The 20,891-nt window shown below is 40.9% G+C and overlaps 1 protein-coding gene across 1 annotated transcript in view; it reads left to right on the top strand.

Annotated features, from left to right (window-relative positions):
* Positions 1-2,086: 2,086 nt before the first annotated feature.
* Positions 2,087-20,891, top strand: part of nrip2 (nuclear receptor interacting protein 2) — a 44,695-nt gene continuing 25,890 nt past the window's right edge. Inside the window, exon 1 of the mRNA XM_063500998.1 lies at positions 2,087-2,905. Within this exon, the coding sequence (XP_063357068.1) occupies positions 2,750-2,905 (156 nt within the window). The 5' untranslated portion in view covers positions 2,087-2,749. The remainder of the gene's footprint in view (positions 2,906-20,891) is intronic.

The raw sequence follows: 20,891 nt of genomic DNA, 5'->3' as shown, positions 1-20,891 counted from the left end.
TCAGCTATATATATATATATATATATATATGTATAATGTGTGTGTGTGTGTGTACGTATGTATGTATGTATGTACACACACACACACACACACACACACACACACACACACACACACACACACACACACACACACACACACACACACACACACACACACAACGGAGAGTGTGGTTTGCACATTCACTGGTTTCATTTCAGCCAGAGACACAAATCCCCCATCTGGCTATAAAATGCAGACAGACATGCTGAGCTACCCGCTGTGGTTACCCATTGTGACTAGGGAACAGCCAAAAGTAGCTTATTTTCAACCAGCAGAAAGGACTGACTGTTTTTAACTCTGATAATCTATGATGTGACATCCTACCAAAATATCTTTTCCACTTTCCGGGAACATGACCCTGGAGAAAGTCCTGCCTCTGAGGGTCACCCTGCTCCATTCCTTCCCAGGAAAAGTTGGCACAAATGCCTGGCCTGCAAGTGCATTTGCTCCTGATTTGAGGCTTCATTCATGGTCCATGAATTAAGGGTTTCTGTGATATTATTTCCATCTTATATTAATTTGTTTACCCATTTGTGAAATATTAAATCTCAAATCAACAGAAAAATCATTTTTAGCTCACCTTTACTAGTATGTCTACAATCACAAGTCACCTATTTTGGCTTTTTCAATTAATTCAACAGTGTTTCTGCAATTCTAACAAACTAGAAAGTCAATATTTGGTATGATCACCTTTATTCTTCAACACAGCCTGAACTTTCTTAGCAACTTTTAAATTATTTCAATAGCCTTTCAGTATAAATCTCCCAGCTCCTTGAAGGACATTCAAAACTCTTCCTATGTCGGCTGCCTTTAGATAATCCCACACTGCTTTATAACGTTGAGGTCCGTGCTCTGGGGAGGCCAGTATAAGACTGATAGTGCTCCAATGTGTGTTTCTCTTTCCAGGTATACGTGCTTTAGATTATCGTCATGCTGAAAAATGAAGCCAGCGCCAATCAAAACCTTTCCCGATGGTTTTATTTGGTGGTGCAAACAGTGTTGGTACTTTTCTGTGTTAATAATTCCATCAATTTTGACAAGATCCCCAACACCACCAGCTGAAATGCATCTCCAAACCATGACAGAGCCTCAATGTTTTACAGATGGCTCTAAACACTCATTGTTACCTCTCTCCTAACCTCATCTGTACATACTGATGATGATTTGAACCAATTATACCTCAGACATTTCTCCCGGCAGCCACCCTTCCACTGAGGCCATTTCTGATGATGCTTCAGTGAACAGTAGATAATCACCTGAAGGGTCAGATGCAACTCTAATTTCATTGTCAGGTCTTTGCTCTATTTTTTCATTTTGCTTAAGGACATGACTTTCAGTTACTGTTCATCTGCTGTGCCTTAAGATACAAATTAACATTGGTTCTTTGCTAAGTTGTCCAACTGTAACACAGGACATGTACAGTACAAAGGAAAAAAAACAGTATAATGGCTGGTTGTGCCTCAGCGCTTGTCTTGCATTGCCATTGTAATTGACCCAGAGATAATGTGGAAGGGCTTACGTGTTTTATGATTTAGGGGTTTCAAAACCTTTCTTTACTGAAAGAAAAGATGCACGTTAGGCGGATAAACTCAACCAGCAGGTGGCAGCACACAAACATCAAATCTCTCGACAGTATTTTCCACTTCACCTTCACAAGGACTCCTCTGCCAGATGAAAATTATGCACTTTAAAAAAGCAGTCTTTTTTTAATATATATATTAACACGCACCCTCTGCAAGGATACACTCATTAAACGGTGTGACTGATAAATGAGCAGCGCTTACTACACTTCAAGGAAACCCTCCACACCTCTAGGTCAAATCACCACTGCTGTATAAAAATGTGTCATCGCGTAGAGGTCATGATGAACGGGATATTTATAGCTTTTGGTGGTGTGGATGGATGGAAAGGAGAAAATGGATTCTTTAATTCAGGCGGGAAGGAAATCAATTGTTGCCATTGGTGGTGCAGATTGATCCCCTGTTTGGGGTCGGACCACAGTGAGCTCTTGCACCTACACAGCGGGGGGCTACCGCTGTTGAGCTCGGGGGGACTGATGCTGCAAACTGTGTCGGGCTCAGAAGCAACACACAGGAGTGACAGACTGTGCGTGTGGGTGGCTGTGCCAGTTTAAAAGACTAGACGAGGCAGAGAAATGCTTACTGTGATGGTTAAGAATGTGGTTACAGATTAGCAGGGGAGCGGTGAGGTTTGGTGTACAAAGAGTCAGCTGGGAAAATATGCTCAGTGTTTGGGGGTGAGGGAAAGAGGAAGGCTGAGAGGAGAGAGAGAGAAACACTACTGAAGGCAGAGATGTATATGTGAGAGAGAGAGAGAGCGATACAAGGACAGACGGCTCTGAGGGGAGGGGAGGAAACACTTACACAGACTCTGTCACACCTTCCACACAGCCTCGCAGCCTCTGTGAGAGACTCAGCAGATCTTGACGTTGTGAGGAAAGATGCACATGAGAGGAGCAGGACAATAGCTCCTGGGAGAAATACATGCTCAGGACTATACAGCAACATTTCAGAGAGAGCAACAGAGGCAACGTTTAGAGGTTTATTCTGCTGCTGAGGACCTTAAAGAGGACAAGAGCTTTACGTTCTTTGGAGGGGTTTCTCCTCTTCTGCTGCCGCTGTGAGGTTACAGTCTCCGTGCTCCTGTGCACAGCATCAGAAAGAACTGGTTTTAAAAGCCTGAGACAATGAGCGAGGCGAAAAAAGGAGAGATAGCAATCCGGGATAAAGCCATCCTGCACCAGCAGAGGCGTCTGAAGCAGGCCACCCAGTTCACACACAAGGACTCTGCTGACCTCCTGCCCCTGGATGGTCTGAAGAGACTGGGCACATCTAAAGACTTGGTGAGTGAGCTGCATGAGTGTCTAAACTCAATTGGAGAGGCGGTGATGTGCATGCAGGTGCTTGGCAGCTGTCAAAGGTCTGCAGTGAGCAGATTAATTTGCCATAACCTGCTGCTCACCTAACCCACACTTTGACTCAGCTGCAACAGTTTGGGTTGGGATTTTGTGATGTGATGTGATTATGTTGTTTGTGTTCTGTGTTCGACTTGAATACAGCTTCCCTTGTCGATTATGGCCAATGATTGTTGTGTAATTTGATGGCATTTCATTGGCTGGAAACAAACCTACAGGCCTACGACGGCTGCACCAACAACACTATATGGTGTAGAAGGGTGTGCTGAGACACTCAAGAGCAGAAAGAGTCGGTGGAAGTTTAAGGATGTTGTAGATAGAGCTGGAGAAATAAAGAAATCGTTTGAAGGTTGCCAGGCTATTCCTTGGTTTGCACAAAAAAATTGTACAGTAAACAAAAAATTGGCTTAAACTAACCCCTCCTGGTCTGAAGACGTGGTTCTCTGACGGGAAATGGTGGAATGCTCCATCATGGTTGGGGGTAAGAGACTCTCCCAGCTCCATTTAGCCTTAGGGGTACAGTGAGGAACTCGGAATAAGGCCCCTGCTCCTTTATGTTAAGGAGCCAGTTGAGGTGGTTGATGCATCTGGTTAGAGGAAGGATTCCTCCCTTTGGAGTTTTTCTGGGCATGCACAACTGGGAGGAAAACCCCAGGGTAGAACCAGAATGCGCCGGAGAGATTATATGTCTCGTCTGTCCTGGGAACACCTCAGGATCTCCCGGGAGGAAGTGGAAAGTGTGGCTGCTTAGCCTCCTGCCTCACAATGGAAGACGATGGATGGATGGATATCGAGTTTGCTGTCAAGTAGAACGTACAGCTACACTCACCATGTAAGACAGTGAGGCATAAAGTAACCCTGTGTATGGCTCTCTGACCGCAGTGATTTCACAGCGAAATGAAATGACAGTGAGAGGTTTTACTGAAAAAAACTTTTAGGTACCACCTTAACTGCACTGTAACTGGACGCTAACTTATCAGAATTAAATGACAAAAAAGTAACAGCCAGAAAACATCAGATATAATTTACCATTGCAGATACAGGATGGATTCATCCAGTCATCCTGAATCAAACATGCACATGTTTGTACCTTCTGGAGGATCCCTAATTGAATTATCTTAATAATAATATAATTGCAGTGAGGTATAACCTGTCTAAGAAACTTGGGCTTGAGTTTTGGTCAATGTAATTTTAGTATTCTGATGACTGCACCCATGCTAGCACTCCACACTCTTTTCCAAATACAGTGGAACCCCGACTTACAAATACCCCATTTAACAAAAAATTCAAGTTACGAAGGCACTTAACGGCAATATTTCTGCCCGTGTTACGGCAAAATGCCCGCGTAACGAAATCCACTGGCTCTGATTGGCTGAGCCCAGATGCCCTACAATGCCCACAATGCCTTCCGAATCATGTCTCAACCCCCTTGGCTTTCGTACTTGCGTTTCGCTGTTCCACTTGAACGACGTATTGTTGTTGCAGTTAGCAATTAGCCTATAGCCTATCGTTCACTCAAAAGGCGCGATGGGTGCTTCGACTTACGAAAATTTTCGACTAACGAAAGACCCTTGGAAACGAATTAATTTCGTAAGTAGGGGTTCCATTGTATGGTATCTTCTGGCTGTGAAACACAATACTCAAAACAATAATTCACTGAGGCTTTGCAATTTGGAGTCTATGGCCAGTCGGTCTTGGCATGGTCGTAATGTCCATCTTTTATCTACAGGCTTTGTATGCCACCTTGGTCACGTTTTGCTCGCTCTGCAAACACTAAAGCCTGCATTTAACATTTTTAACATATGCAGCAGTGTTTCTTAAGACCCGATGGAGCTAATCACTTCACTGCCACTTTGACAGCCATTATTCTCTCCACTGTTGATTAATTATTTGGATTAACTGTGAAAAAAAGTTAAATTTCCATCCCTGAGTCCAAAATTACATCCTTTTTTTTTTAAAATATCAAACCAGCTGTCCAAAACCACTTTATAACAATATAAAACAGAGAAAAGCTGCAAACCTCTGGTTACTGCATGGCCATTAAGTGTAACCTCTAAAATAAAGATTCATAAAACATTCACAGTCGTGCACTCTGCATACAGAGGGGGGAACGTCTTGTCAAAGGAGTTTACAGTTCACCGAGCAGGCCTCTCAAGTAGAGACTGAAGTTAGTGCACACTTGGAAACAGACACACACTTTACGGGTTGACATACAGGATGAAAGACAGCCCTGCAAGTAAAGTGGGGCAAGTCTGACCTGCTCACTTCCTCTTCCCCCAGAAACCTCACTAAACTGAAGTTGTTATGCACACTCTGGAGGAACTCCCTGTAATAATCTCAGCAATTTATTACTCAAGCTCTTCTCTGACACAGTTCTGGTTGGGTGGCGGCAGCTTCGCAGATTCCCCAGAGCTCTCTGAGAACCTGAGCACAGTCACGCTGGCACAGGAAAGCAGCTCTGGCAGCGCTCTGTGATCTGCGGATATCTTGCTGCGATGCATTTACGTCTGCCAGATTTTAATACCAACATTTGCTGCTAGAAAAACATTCCTCCCCCCTTCTCCACTGAGCTGCTTCATTGCAATCCAGTGATGTAGATGTGTTTCCACTCGCCTTCTTTCTTTCTTCACCCAGTGTCTGAGAAATACACATCATTTCAATGAACTACAATAACAAATACTGGAAGGATGCATGCTGTGATTTTATTTATTTACTGACAGATTACTAACATTTAGCTTTTCTTCAGCGAGCTCAAAAACCGTTTCGCTTCAAAGCTTGCGGATATTTAGCTGAGGACCCGAGTAAGTGTATAGTTAAGTTTGAGTTAATTTGCAACGGTGCTCATATTTTGGCTAAACATTGCTCTCTGCTGCCTGCTCCACTCTGTTTGTAGATCGTGCTGCACACATACAGACAGAGTCTTGTTTGTTTGGGTTTTTGAGGATATTTATTTACATCAATGCATTCCCAATCTTCTTAACCACAAATTTCAGTCCCAAACTCTAACCTAGAACCAATTCCACCTTTAACCCTCCAACCAGGCCTTCAAAAGTGGAAAAAGCCATCCAAGATGTTTTAGGTTTTACAAAATATAATCACCCAGATGCTCTAAAACTCTCTTAAAGACAGCTGGACATGTTTCCAACTTATTTTATTCATGTGTCAGGACCATGTGACTAATAGTAGGATCTAAGATGGCCAATCTGTGTGCATCATCACCTCTGTTTGTAGATACTGTGGTGGTTTATAAGGTCCCATTTTAAAGCCTCAAGATAAGCATTTTTTTTTCCAGATGTGGTAATGAGTGGCAGATGTGACAATGAATGGATAATTCTCATTTCTTAAATTTAGAATAACCAAAATTTACAAAGTGGACTAAATATATTATTCATTATGATCCAAAAAATGAGTGACTGAGCCCATAAACTAATCAAGTGTTTACCAACAGATGTCTATATGAGCATAAGATATTTTTGCAACTACAGCTATATTTAAAATAGAAAGCAAGCTTAAAGCACTTCTATGTAGACTTCTGTAAAGGAAACTCCTCTTTTATCTACACATGTATAAAAAGGTCTTCTTCCTGTCCTTATTATATACCCTGCATGACTGCTGCTTAGGCCTCAGCCACACAGGCTCAGAGACTGGTTGGCAACTTCACAACAACTTCCAATTGCTAAGGAAAAGCATAAAAAATGATATAGTAATTAAATAGTTTTCTCTAACCAATCGGTGAGTGGTTGCTGGTTGTTGCTGGGTGAAATTGGTCACAAAGAGCGTGCTGCACCAAAAACCTCCTTGTGATTGCTTTGGTTCCTAAAAAGTTCCCTGTAGTCTGCATAGAAGACATGAAGATGAGCATGCAAACACTTGCTAACTAGTAGCCACCACGAGGTAGTAAAACCTGAAAAGGTTTGATGCAAACCAGAAACGCAGCCGCCTCTCATGCAAACGACAGATGATTGTGGAAATCTTTTAGTGGCCAAAGTAATCACAAGGTGGTTTTCAGTGCGGCACCGTGTATCAGCCAGCCAGCAACCACTCACTTAATGGTCAGGAAATTCAGATTTTCCCTAGCAACTAGAGGCTGCCAGGTGGTCGACATTGTCCAAAAAAACAGTGAAGAGAGCGGTCACAGAGGAACTCAAGTTTAATAGTCAGATCAAAGACGACTTCTTCATGGAAGCAGTAACAAATATAACAAAGAGAAGTGTATATTTCTCTGATAGTGATGTAAACACAAATGTCAGGTTGAAATAGTTCAATATTTTTAATCCAACATCAGGTATGGGTCCTTTGAAACTATAGCAGTGACAAGTTTATCCGTACACGTGTAGATTTAACTGGGTTTCTGGTTCAGATCATTCACACAGGTGCTTGTTTCTCTGCGTAACACTTGGCCTAACATTCACGCACACTCTGCACACCAAAGATAGGGGATTGATGGTTCGAACCACCAACCTTCTGATTATTAGATGACCCACTCGAAACGTTACTGTTTTCTTTTTGTAACAAAAATGGCAAAATTGGGGTCCGTCACTGTGTGAGCTGTTTTTCCCCATTCATGTGCCCACTTTGGCCACAGTAATTCATCTGCTCATAAAAAGCCAGATCCTGAGTTCCTCATAAATGCTGTCTTCATCATATAGATTAAATATTAACTCAAGAGCATGATTTTTTTCCCTCCACATCACCTCCTTGGTGATGTGGAGTATTTGTTATGTAATCTAGGATGATGAACACAGCAAACATTGACATATTAACTTTGTCATTGTGAACATGTTGACATTAGCATTCAGGTCAAAGCCTCGCTGCGCTTCACTGAGCTTCTAGGCTCATTGTTCCAGAGCCTCTTTGGCAGCTGAAAAGAGTCCATTACAAGCATGCATCTGAACATTATAAAAGATAAAATCAGAAAAACAAAAACTCTATAAAACACTATTAGAATTTAATGAGCAAGTTATCCATTTGCAGCCTGTGATTCCACATCTGCAGGGGCCTGAAAACACTCTTATCACAATACCAATTATCTTCTCCTTAAAGACAGAACGAAGCTCATCTCAACACTTATCCGAAATGCAATCTGTAGCACAGACATGGCCGGGGGGGACCACACTGCAATTAGCATGACATCTAAGTGATTTCTGATGTGAGAGTAGCTCCAGGAAAACTGAGGAGGGAGCTGAAATTGCCAGCAGTCCTCCACCGTGCCTGTACATCCTCTCTGCAGTCGGCCGTGTACTCACTCAGGCTCCGATTGAACGCACTATAAATAAATTAAATGGAAGGCATGATGTGTTTCTGAGGACAAAAAGATGAGGTCATGTGGGTTCAGCTGTCAGATCTGCTTGTTTGTCTGCAAAGCTGTCTGTCTTTTCCATTTTCCAGACTTTATATCCTGGTATTTTTAACCTAATTTAAAGATAATTGTAACAATAAATTAACATATATATAACGTATTTATTGTTCCTTCTCTGGAAAATTCTAATTAAATAAAAGAAAAATTTTCCACAGTGCCACAGTGCCGTTAATTTAGAAATTTAGACTTAAACATGAAGTGAGAATAGTTTTGATAATACCAGAACATTTATGAAAAAATCCTGTTTCTACTCATTTTTACAATTATTTTTTTATTTTGTGTAATTTGAAGGTGTCACCTTTTTTGGACATTTAGTAAACTAACAAGTCAATTCCCAGAGAAATATGAAAACAGCCATTGCCTGTAGCCCTAACCATATTCCTGTTGTTTAAATTAATATTATGACAGTGTGGAAATGCTTTTATTAACATTTTTAGGTCAGAAGATTGATAGAAATCATTGAAATTACTGAAATCTGAAAAACAGTTATTTTGTTCGAGATTTCATATGGGAGCTATTTCTTAACATAAACCCCACAGTGCTACATCAAGAAAAGGAAGTTTGTTTCTGTCACTAAAAAACACCTTTTTGCCATCCATGAGTCAAAATTTCAAGTTCCAAGTTCTCAAAAGTTCTGCTAACTCAAATGTCTGAAACAATAACTTGAAAGTTTGATTAGTTCTGCTCAGAAAAAATGGAAACAAGATTCCATAGTTTAGCTGTCTTTTATTTATTTAGCTTTTTGTGCCGTATACACTGTTTTGATTTTGTTGTAGATTGCTATAGAAACATTGTACTTGTCTATACACTGTCAAGTTTTCATGTACTTACTGTATACATAGTAACCAATTATCTATCTCTTATTTATTTCATAACTTATTCCAACATCTTCACATTTCACGTATAAATATAACAATAAGTATGCAGTACGTCTTGCTACTGTCGGTATTGTCTTGTTGCCTCTTCTGTTCACTACACTGAGAGCTGTAAAGCTATTCTGACTCTTAGACATTTGTTTTTGACCTTCAGGGGTCCATTTTTAAAATTTTGGACAGAGCCAGACTGGTCGTATCCTCCTGCTTTTCTTGGTTCTGCTATATTATGCAATGCTTAAGCTACTCATGAGATGAACTTTCAGGATATTCCTGCTCGTTTGTTTTGTGGCTTATCATTAGACGAGTTGGTGGATACCAATCTCATATCTGTGGGATGAATTTGAAGCTGCAGCCACTTAGGTCATCTCACATTAAAGCATATTTACGGGATGTGTGATGGAAGCTAATGTCGATGTAAATGTCAATTAAGATGAACTGTTAGCATTCTAACAGTTAACAGCAAATTACAATGACGTCATCATAAGCAGGGTGGTTTTCATCGTCCATGCTTCTGTTTCAAGCTAAATCTAAGCATCCTGGATGCACAGGTGTAATTTAAAAAGTATTTTTTGCAGGAACACTTAAGATACAGAAATATCATGAAAGTATACCAACAGACTACATAATTTTAAAAATGTACACACATATTTCACACAACTTATCATTATTCTTGCTACACCAAGAGTCTAATTCCAGTAAAACAAAACAGAAAAGAAAAGAAATGTTACATGTAGTTTGACAAATTAATAGTAGGAAGCTTTTCTTTCTTTCTTTCTTTCTTTCTTTCTTTCTTTCTTTTTTTTTTTAACCATTATAAGTATCACAACATCTGCAGGGCTTTTCCCGGCTCGGACACAACACAATCAGCACTGAGTCTGCGCTGCATTATCTGACAGAAACCGTTGCATTTCCTGGTGATTTGTGAGTATTATCAGACAGATGATGCATAAATCCTACATGATAAAACACAGTGAGCTGTGGTCTATAGAGTGAAAATAAACAGCTATACAACTGCGTTTACAAAGTTTAAAGGGAAGATTTAGGAGGCATCTGATTGATGCCCCTTTACAGATCCATCATTTACTTTTTGGGGGGTCTGTTTGAATAACTCTGTCTTAAAACACACAGATATTTATACTGTACTTTGCTGCAGGATGTCCTTTCATCCTCTATCTGAAACTCTGAGCTCCGAAAATAGGACAACGTTGGTTAAAGATATAACCCGTGTAGACCTCTAATAAGCGTTTGACTATGAGGAGGAAGCTTTAGCCTCATGAAATTTCAGGCTGAGTGGTGAGTTTGTGTGTGCATATAGCAAAAAACAGAACAGCCGAGACTTTAACAAACAGGAAATTTATAACATCGCAACTTTAGCAGTGTGGGATTATAAAATGGGTCGGGTTTGTGTCATTATTTCATGCCCGTACAGTCGTCTGGCAATAAAATGACCTCACTGTCAGAAATAAAAGTTAAACCACAAATAGTAAGAAAACCTAAAAAAACAAACAAACAAACAAACAAAAAAACCCTAAAAACTTGCATTCTAGCCAAGGCCACCAGATGGCAATAGCTGTGGTTGCAAATAGACTTTTGGTCCTTTACACTTCTGTGGGAAAACAACGTTATGATTTGGCCTCTGTAAACACTTTCTTGAAGAGTTTATGGGCTCAGTCATTCGATTTTAAATCTTTGGAAATCTAAAATTCTGGTAGGAAACATGCTCGCTGGCTAAGGAGTTGTCAATCACAAGTCTTTAGCCAACAAGTGCACGGTTTCATGGTCTGACCCACAAATCCACTTGAAGGTCAAACATTGCAGTGGTCAGAGAAACTGCAAAAAAACCCAAGAGCTACATTTCAGACTTTACAGGCCTCAGCATGTTCAAATTCATGACAGCACAATTAGAAATAGACTGATGTAGTATGGCTTGTTTGGAAAGGTTTCAAGGAAAAAAACATGGTAGCATGGGTTATGTTTGCAAAAATACATCTAAACAAACCAAAAGACTTTGAACAGATGATCAGACATTTGGCCATAATGTACATCTCCATTTCAGCAGAAACGCAACATACAAAGAGTGTAGCACGGCGGTAGAGGGGTGATGATTTGGGCTTGTTCTGCAGCCACAGCACCTGGGCACCATAAACTCCTCTGTATACCAAAGTATACTGGAGTAGGATGTTTAGAGACAGCTACAGCTTGGCTGAAAGTGGGTCATGCAACAGGACAATGCTGTCAAACACAGCAGCCAATATGCAACAGAAAGGCTGAAAAACAAAAGAATTGAAGCGTTGCAATGAGCCCATGAATGCAAAAAACTGTAAAGAACTGTGGACCAAAACTCCCCCATAACAATGTGAGAGACTGATACATACAGAAAACAGTTACTTCAAGGTTGCTGCACAAGCTATTTAATCTTGGGGTCATAACTTGGCCATTTGAAGGTTAATTATGATAATGAAAGAATATGATGCTACACAATCCTCTTACTTAAAATCAATAAAAAATGTCCACAAGCTCGCTTTTATATATTTATTTTTTGCTGTAGCATCGTCTCCTTCCAGTTAATTTAAACTTGCTGGCCTGTCCTGTGCAGTGAGTAATTCAGCAGCACAGCAGAGCCCGTTATGTAAGAGTGAATTTGTTTTGCTGCTCTTTAGCCTGAGGTCATTTCACTTTCAGCAGCAGCAGCAGCAGCAGCAGCAGCAGCAGCAGTAGCAGCAGCATCACTCCAGCCATGTTTGGCTGTGGAGTCAGGGGAGCATTGAGCTTGAAAAGGGCAAAATCCACCTCTTAAACACAAGAGCGGTGGAGGGGAAGGAAAGAGACAGCTGGAGGTGGAGTCAGGGAGGAGGCGCAGTTTAGTGAGGCCCTTTTATGCAACACAATACAAACCTCTGAGCAGGCATATGAAAATGTAAGAAGAGTAAACAGGAGAGGATGAGTGTTTGTGTTAGGCTGGAAACGTCAACACCTGAGCTCAGCATAGAGCGAGTTATTGTGTAACCACTGTGTAACCGCGATGCTTTCCACTGTACACACTCAACATGTGCTCACCAAAGCTGCTCCAGCCTGAGAGACATGACAAATGTAGAAGACTCTGTGAGGTCTAAACCATCATGGGATTAGCACTACATCTAACTCTAGTCCTAAAAATCAGGGGTAACCCATAAGCGAGTTAGACAGAAGGATGATTTTTTTTTAGAAGAACAATTTTCAATAGCCAAAAATCACACATACACACAACTTTGGGTTAGGGTTAGAAGTTGAATAAGGTGCAAGAAACATGCGTGAGGTGAATCTCCCGTTCCACCACATCCCAATGGGGCTCTATTGGAACGTGATCTAGTGATTATGGAGTTCATTTGAGTACAGTGACCTCACTGTCATGTTCAAAAATCCAGTTTGAGATGATTTGAGCTTTGTGACATGGTGTGTGATGCTGCTGGAAGCAGCTGTCAGAGGATGGGGACACCGTGGATATAAAGGGATGGACACGGCCAGCAATGATACTCAGAAAGGCTGTGGCGTGTAATCCCAGCATTTAATCACAACCACGCAATGTTCAAAATCATCTTTGTCCACATTCTGATGCCCTGTTTGAACTTCAGCAGGTCATCTTGTTCATGTCTACATGCTTAAATGCACTGATTTGCCACCATGTGATCTGTGTCTATCACCTGGTGGTGATAGACACCTGGTGTCTATCACTACCAGGTGATAGACATTTGTATTAATGAGCAGTTGAACAGATGTTCCTAACAAAGTGGCTGTTAAGTACGTAAAAGTTTGTCTTGAGCGTTCAGACATGTGAAATGGTTCTTATCAGCAGAGTTCATTTAGTTATTATAAATATACTCATGATTACAGTGTGTGAAATGTTAAATATTTGTATCTGCCAGTAAAGGATAAGATTGCATAACTTATGCACACGTACATAATATCGAGGACTTCCACATTATAAAATCAGCTAATTTGAACAAATTTCACAGTTTTGAAAAGACTTTTCTCCTAAAGTATTGCACTACTTAAGCTTCGAAATGAAATCTCCTATTGGTGTTACTTTTGCCGCACAGTTTGCTCATTCCTCACCCTGCAGCTTAGCTGTCGGTTTGATCTCTTACAGACGAGTGAGTCAGAAACCTGAGTGTGTGTGTGTGTGTGTGTTTGTAGGCCTGTCTAATCAAGAGATCTGGAGTCTCCAGGTACATCTGAGGATGATCAAAAGCTACAGAACTGGACTTGGATGTAAAACGGTGGCACAGAAGGAGCTTATAGGAGCACTGTGTCCAATTTAAACCAATAAACCCCGATCATCTATTTAAAGGGACAGTTTGTCCTAAAAATAAAAATATCTTTACTTTTGCCTGTAGTGCCCTTTGTCCCTTACTTTTTAGCTACTGTTGTTTAAAAATATTTTTGCTTTAGTGCAAAATTGAGTTTTCTCTGTTATATAGATACCGTGGTTGTAATTGTCAGGTGCATCAGATCAGACTAGTGCTACAGTAAAAACAGTCATATGGACATACAGTTAGGTCTGTAAATTACAGTTTCTGTAGTTTTGCCTCTGTACTCCACCACAGTGGAATGGGCAAATCAGCAATCTGGTACATTATTAAAAAATGCACTAACCATGGTATTAGTTCCATGGTTAAGAAAACAATTTTACAACATCTAACCAAGTCACAAAAACTCCTGAACAGGAAGGTGTAGCATTGCCACAGTTTACAAGAGATGTCTTCCTGAATGTAAATACAGATGTTTACAGCAAGGTGCAAACCCCTGTTTACACTTAAGAACAAGAAGGCCAAATTAGACTTTTCCAGAAAACATCTAAAGAGCCTGCACAGGTCTTAAAAACATTGTTTGGACACATGAGACCAAGATTAACTTATACCAGAACAATGAAAAGAGAAAATTATAGAAAACAAGTGAAACAGCTCATGATCCAAAGTATATCACATCATCTGTCAAACATGGTAAAAACAGTATTACGGCATGGGCATATATGGCTACCAGTGAAACTGTGTCATGAGTGTTTTTTTGATGATGTGATTACTGATAGACGAAGCAAGATAGATGTTGACGTGTTCAGAGTGTACTCTCTGCTCAGACTCAGCCAAATATTGGAAAACTGATCAGATGATGGTTCACAGTGCAAATAGATAATGACCCAAAGCACAGCGCAAAAGCAACCCAAGAGATCTTCAGTGGCCAAGTGCGTCAACTCATCTTAATCCAACAGCAGCTTTTCAGTTACTGAAAACAAAACTGAGGGCAGAGAGACCCACAAACATGTAGCAGCTGAAGGCAGCTGCAGTAAAGAACTGGCAGAACATCTCAAGTGAACAAACAGCATTTGTCTATTTGATTAAAACCCTGGCGTTGAAGCTGAAAGCCTGCAAGCTGAGCAGCTAAGAAGGGATGCCATGAAAGTTTGCATTCCGTCCTGCTGTCACAAGAATGTGTCTCATTATTGGGAGATGGAGGCATTCTTTGATGTCAAATGTAGTTTAGAAGAAATACATTTGATTTGTGGATTTTACTTGAGCAACTGATTTTTGGGAAAGTGAGATGTACGCTGAGTTTTTGCCAGGCAAATGGCAAGTGGTTCCATTTTATTATCTCTACAGCAGGTATCTCCAAAACTGGGCAGCTGACTCCAAAATAATCTTGATGTATAAAATGGCACTGAGTAAACGGTGCCTTTAAAGACAGGAAAACATCAGGGTAGGGATGTGCACACCTCATCCTCCATCAGGCTTTAATTTTCATTCATATCCACTCCCTGAATTGTTTGTATTCCCCAGAGGGTGAAGCAGCACTTCAGAGCAACAATGACAGGGTCACAGATCTCCCGGATCTCTAGAGAGTTTGCCTGCTACATTGGTTAGCGCTTTATTATTAGCTCCAGGACAATTAGGTGGGCTGGAGAGGGGTTAGCGTGAACACTTCTCTCTCTGTCATCCAGAGCTTTGGATGGGCAGTAACACTCCCTCAGCTGCTCCCTCGATGCCATAGAGGAAGACAAGGGGCTAAAAATACCAGACAAAAACAAAAACGACACAACAACCCACACAGCAGAGCAGAGGAAGCAAGAGGAAGGGACAGAGATGTTGGCACAGTGTGAGAAACGAGACCTCCTGATCCAACTTTTGTTTTGGTGTTTGTGATCTTTACAACTGGAAGCAAAAAACAAAAAAGTTTAGGAAATTTCTTTATGACTAGTTAATTCACTGGTTATTTATGCCTATAAAATGCCACTCAGTTGGTTGTTTTCTAGGAATGAACAACAGCCCCAAACTGAAACTGTAAAAAAAAATAAAAAAGATTTCCTTAAAAAAATGTGGTCAAAATAATTCATTTGGGTTTTTAAAAAAACATTTTTTACTTTTTCAGTATCAAATTTTTTAGAATTTCGGTATCAAATCACTTTTTCAAAGGCATACAACTTTTGACTGCGATTTAGCTACATAGTTTTTAAATTCTTTTTTTCTCATTAGTTCCCATGATGACAGAATTTCAAGAATCTTTTACTAAAAACATAAAAACTACAGTTTAAAAAGAGTGAGGAGGAGTCTGAATACTTTCTGAAGCCACTGTATGTACTTTAGTTTTTATGTGAAGATGACAGACAAAGCAGGACAGCAATTGTTGTACAGCTGAATAACTGTTATTTGAACATTCATTCATCTACATGTCATGTTATGGTTCTTAAATGAACGTTGTGCACGGTACTACCTGAATGTGTCATAAAGTGCAGGAAGACTGGGGACAAATGCAGACTGCAGAGACAAGCTAGCAGTTTAAAACAAAAGAAACAAGCCTTTATTGTGGCATATAATCTCCAAATAAAAAATAAATAAATCAAAAGACACTGGAGAAACCACGTGGAATATAGTAAGAGTTAATGAGGCAGGAAACCAGGCAAACTATAAATACACATGAGATAACGAGGGAAGCGGAAACAGGAGGGAACCTAAACACAGCTGAACATAATTAAGGTAAATGACATACAGTAAGTAAAGCAAGACAATATACAAGGGAGACAAGCTAATGAGAAGTAAAACAGGAAGTAGCTCAGCACAGACAGCAGACCTACACAGCAAATGTGTATAAGAATTCTAGTGGAGGCTGCATTAACATTAACCAAAATACAAAGAATCAGATATAAATGATCTATAGACACTAACAGAAACTATATTTTAAAAGAAACCAGCCAAGAAATGCCTACACAATATACTTAACACATAAATAAAGATAGAAAACTAAAAAGCACGTCCAAACTCTGGAAGGCAACTGCTGTGTGATCACAGCCAAACACACTGTCAGTTAATCATTGTTCTATTAAAAAAAAAACAGACATGAATTTCTTTTGTTTGCTTTTGCTACAGTGACAAAGCAATTAAGCTGGGATTAAACCTACACCGTTACCAGCTGTTTCACAGTGGAAAATTCACATCAGGAGTGGCTGAATTCATTATTTTCCCTGTGTTATTAGCCTGTGGTGCTCAGCCTCAGCACACACTTCACTCAAGCTTTTATTTTGTGAGCTTAGACACAAAATTAGCATCCTGAACCATCCTGCTGGAGTCTCTGCTGTGCAGCAGCATGTTCTTCGGCTCTTCACTCAGCATTGGACACGGTTTGACGTCTCCAGCTGCAGCCATTAACTGCCACACCTGCAGCCAGTCGGAGTGGGAGGGCATGAATAAATTTTTTTCTGAAACAAGCTGCCGGAGGGCAGAAAGAAAATCTGGGAGCAAAGAAAGCTGGCAAAGAAATACAACAACTTTTGTTCAATAAAATATCCGACACAGGTCTGGAAATGAGTCAGAAATACTCTACAAGAAAGCAAATAACCACAATTCTAAAAAGTCCATTTTGTGAAAAGCTCAGTTTAAATCAAGGCTACATCATTAATCCTAATCAGTGGATCAATTGTGTCTTCCTAAATGAGATCAAATCATCAAATAGACCCTCAGCAGCGCCATTAGTCGCCACATCTGTACTTCATTCAGTCACTGAGGTTTTTCTGCGACTCCACTGAGGTTTATTGGACTTAATGAAGAGAAGGAGAGTAGTGTAATACAGGAGAAAGCGTAGATGCGGGTGGGTGGGCAGCAGATGTGAAGCTGCTGGAGCCTCCCGGTCGCTGTGACAGGAAGTCAGCAGCTGGAGACGTCCATCAGAGTGAGGGAGAGGGTCACGTGACTGGCTGGATGAGGGCGAGGCGAGCCTGTTTGCAGAGATAATTAGTCCACATGGCATTCAGCCTCTAATCTGACTCACAGAGGGAGAAACTCAAAGGAAGAGAAACTGAGAAAAACAGAGAGTCGAGGTCTAAAGTCAAACATGAACAGTTGTCTTTCTGACCTACTGGAGGGAAACCGGTTTGGACCGGTTAGTGTTCAGGGGTCACCGCAGGACCCACATCAGCAAAATCAGCAACAGGCCACGTATGAATGAGCACAAAGGAACATGACGCCTGCGGGACAGTTGACCAGTTTTGGCTTGAATTGTGCCCACGCTGCGAAAACACTCCTCCTGGTTATTCCTCTGACTGCATGTGAAAAACAAAAAAATCTTGTTTTTAGACAATAAGACAGAAAAGTACAACATTATAAACCTTTAATATTGGCTGAGATGATGGGAGGTTTAAATGCAAACCTCAAGTGACTGAGTAGGATCATTAACAACCCCAAAGGAAAGCGTTTTATGACTCTTTGTGTTTTTCATAAATCTGTGGTCAGAAGTTACAACCACTCATCAGTGGCTTAGTCTGCATAGCTGGCAGTAAGCTGGACTCGTTCCCGGTGGGTGATGGACTCCGACAGGGCTGCCTTTTGTCACCAATTCAATTCATAACTTTTACCGACAGAATTTCTAGGCGTAGCCAAGTGGCAGAAGGCTTTCACCTGGGTGGTCTCAGGATCTCATCTCTGCTTTTTGCGGATGATGTGGTTCTGTTGGCTTCATTGGGTGATGGCCTCCAGCTTGCCTTGGAACGGTTCGCAGCCGAGTGTGAAGCGGTGGGACTGAGAATCAGCACCTTCAAATCTGAGGCCATGGTCCTTAGCCGGAAAAAGGGTGGAGTGCCCATTCCAGGTCAGGGACGAGTTCCTGCCCCAAGTGAAGGAGTTTAAGTATCTCGGGGTCTTTTTCACAAGTGACGGGAGAAGGGAGGGGAAACAGACAGACGGATTGGTGCTGCGGCTGCAGTGATGTGGACGCTGTACGATGTACGTGTAGTGGTGAAGAGAGAGCTGAGTGAAAAAGCGAAGCACTCAGTTTACCAGTTGATCTACATCCCTATCCTCACCTATGGTCATGAGCTGTGTGCAGTGACCGAAAGAACGAGATCGCGGATACAAGCGGCAGAAATGAGCTTCCTCCGAAGGGTGGCTGGCCTCTCCCTTAGAGATAGGATGAGGATTTTAGCCGTAATGGGAGGCAGACCCAGGACATGCTGGAGAGATTATATCCTCCAGCTTTTCCAGGGGAATACCGGGAGAGAGAGGTCATGGCTTCTCTGCTTAGGCTGCTGCCCCCGCGACCCAGCCCTGGATAAGCGGAGGAAGATGGATGGATGGATGGATTTGATCAAATTCACATCTCCACTAATATTTGGATAAATGTCCTTTAGCAAGTTGCACACTGAGTAGACACTTTTGGTATCCATCAACAAACTTCTGGCATAATTTTCGACCAATCCTCTCTGGAGAATTGGTACTTGTTTGGACGGATCAATACCATTGTTCTGAGTACTGAGTGCTGTCAAACAAATCTTTTTTATGTTGGCAAAGAGAAACTACCAATTGTAGTCTAGATCATCAAGACTAACAAAATATTAATGGGTTATGTGCTTGTCAGGTTGAAAGACATTGTAGATTCTTCAGCACCACAGAATTTTTAAGTGAGTGCATGTATATATTTAAGCCTGTATACATACCTTTGACCCTGTATGGATTAGAGAAAATCCAATATAAATTGAATCTTGTGTACCTAACTCTTGTTTTTTAAAGTTATGAAAGATGTATGCTGTGCAATCATTCCACATTAAAAAGACTGCCATGACATTCACGTTTGAAATTTCTGAGCACAACTGTAGCTGTACTGTTTCTTTTATCTATGACAGATATTTTAAACTTATTATCCTTATGGGATTAATTATGGCTTTTAAACAGTTATATGGATGAAGGATTCATGAAGCATCAGCCTCACGGCTAATTTCTAACCAAAGAAGAACAATGGCAATAAATGCCTTTTAATTATGATCGGAAGATAGAATAAACAGTAAAAACTTCCTACGGTTGCCACAACATCTAATACACATTTTACAGTTACGAAAATGTTCACAAACACGTTGTCCAAAATCTCCCTTCACAAAACAAACAGACTTCACTTCAGCTGTTCCAGCAATGAAAAACACTCGCTGTCAAACGAGGCAGAGCAGCAGGCTGCATCGTGTATGATGGACCGACTCTTTATGGGATACTGAAGCCTGCTGTCTTCATTGGATTAGATGACATTAAATCCAGAAACATGCCAATTCACATACTCGCAGTCTGTTAACAAGCAATCGGTGGATCGAGATGAGAAGCGTGTTGAGAGCACAACGGAGGAAATTTGGCTCACGTAGCATTTTTTTGAAGACATAGCAAAGCACAGCAATACATAGTGTGTATTACATGAGCTGTTCAAAGTCTGACACAAGCTGCCCTTAAGATAGAAATGTTAAAAAAGGTATTAGTGTTACTTTATTTTGGGATGATGATCTATTGGATGATGCTGCCCTTGATGTTTGGCAAATGTAAACAGAATTCCAGGAACTAATTGTAATAAGTCAGTATTTTTAGTCTATATTTGGCCAAATAAAGCCATTGCAACTCAATTAGCAGCTCCTGTTTGTAATTATGGGATATACAGGCTACAACTAAACATTTATTTAATGGGACATGTACTTATCTGTCTGATTCTCCTGAATCTTCATGATAGAAGCGTTTTACTGCTGGCTTTCGTTCTTGTTTTTGGAGTCTTACTCACTAAAGCGTTCAAAGCTCACACACATTCGTACAGCGCTTTATCGCACACACTCACACTTCTTTTTGGTCTGCAGCAGCTGTGTTGCTTTTAGTTTGTATTACCTGCTTAACCTCCACATATTTTCCTAATATTATACTTTTATCTTGATTTTGTAAATTCCAGTGCTTTGCTGGCAGAAGACCTGTCCGTGCTTGTGATTGGGAAGATGCTGCCAGTGTCACCTCTTTGCTGTAAACACCTGTGGATTAGGAAAGTCTGGGTTAACTTATTAAGTTGATAAGCACTTCTGTGGTGAGCCTGATTGGTGAAGCCAGATAAGAAAAAGATATCCCTGATGTGTTGAACTTGCTTTGAAGGTACTGCTAACTAACCATTGCTGTAGTAAAGCTTTAACCCAAGTGCAGTTGCAAAACCCATCAAGCGCTACGATGAAACTGGCTCACACGAGGACCGCCCCAGGAAAGAAGGAAGAAGGAATTCCAAGAGTCACCTCTGCTGCTGAGGATAGATTCATCCGAGTCACCAGCCTCAGAAATCACAACTTAACAGCACCTCAGATCAGAGCCCAGATAAATGGCACACAGAGTTCCAGTAGAAGACACATCTCTGCATCAGCTATTCAGTGGAGACTGCA

The sequence above is a fragment of the Pelmatolapia mariae genome, linkage group LG17, assembly GCF_036321145.2.
Source record: "Pelmatolapia mariae isolate MD_Pm_ZW linkage group LG17, Pm_UMD_F_2, whole genome shotgun sequence".
NCBI classification, from domain to species: domain Eukaryota; kingdom Metazoa; phylum Chordata; class Actinopteri; order Cichliformes; family Cichlidae; genus Pelmatolapia; species Pelmatolapia mariae.
The sequence above is the reverse complement of the archived record's forward strand: the minus strand, read 5'-3'. Positions and strand labels throughout refer to the sequence as shown.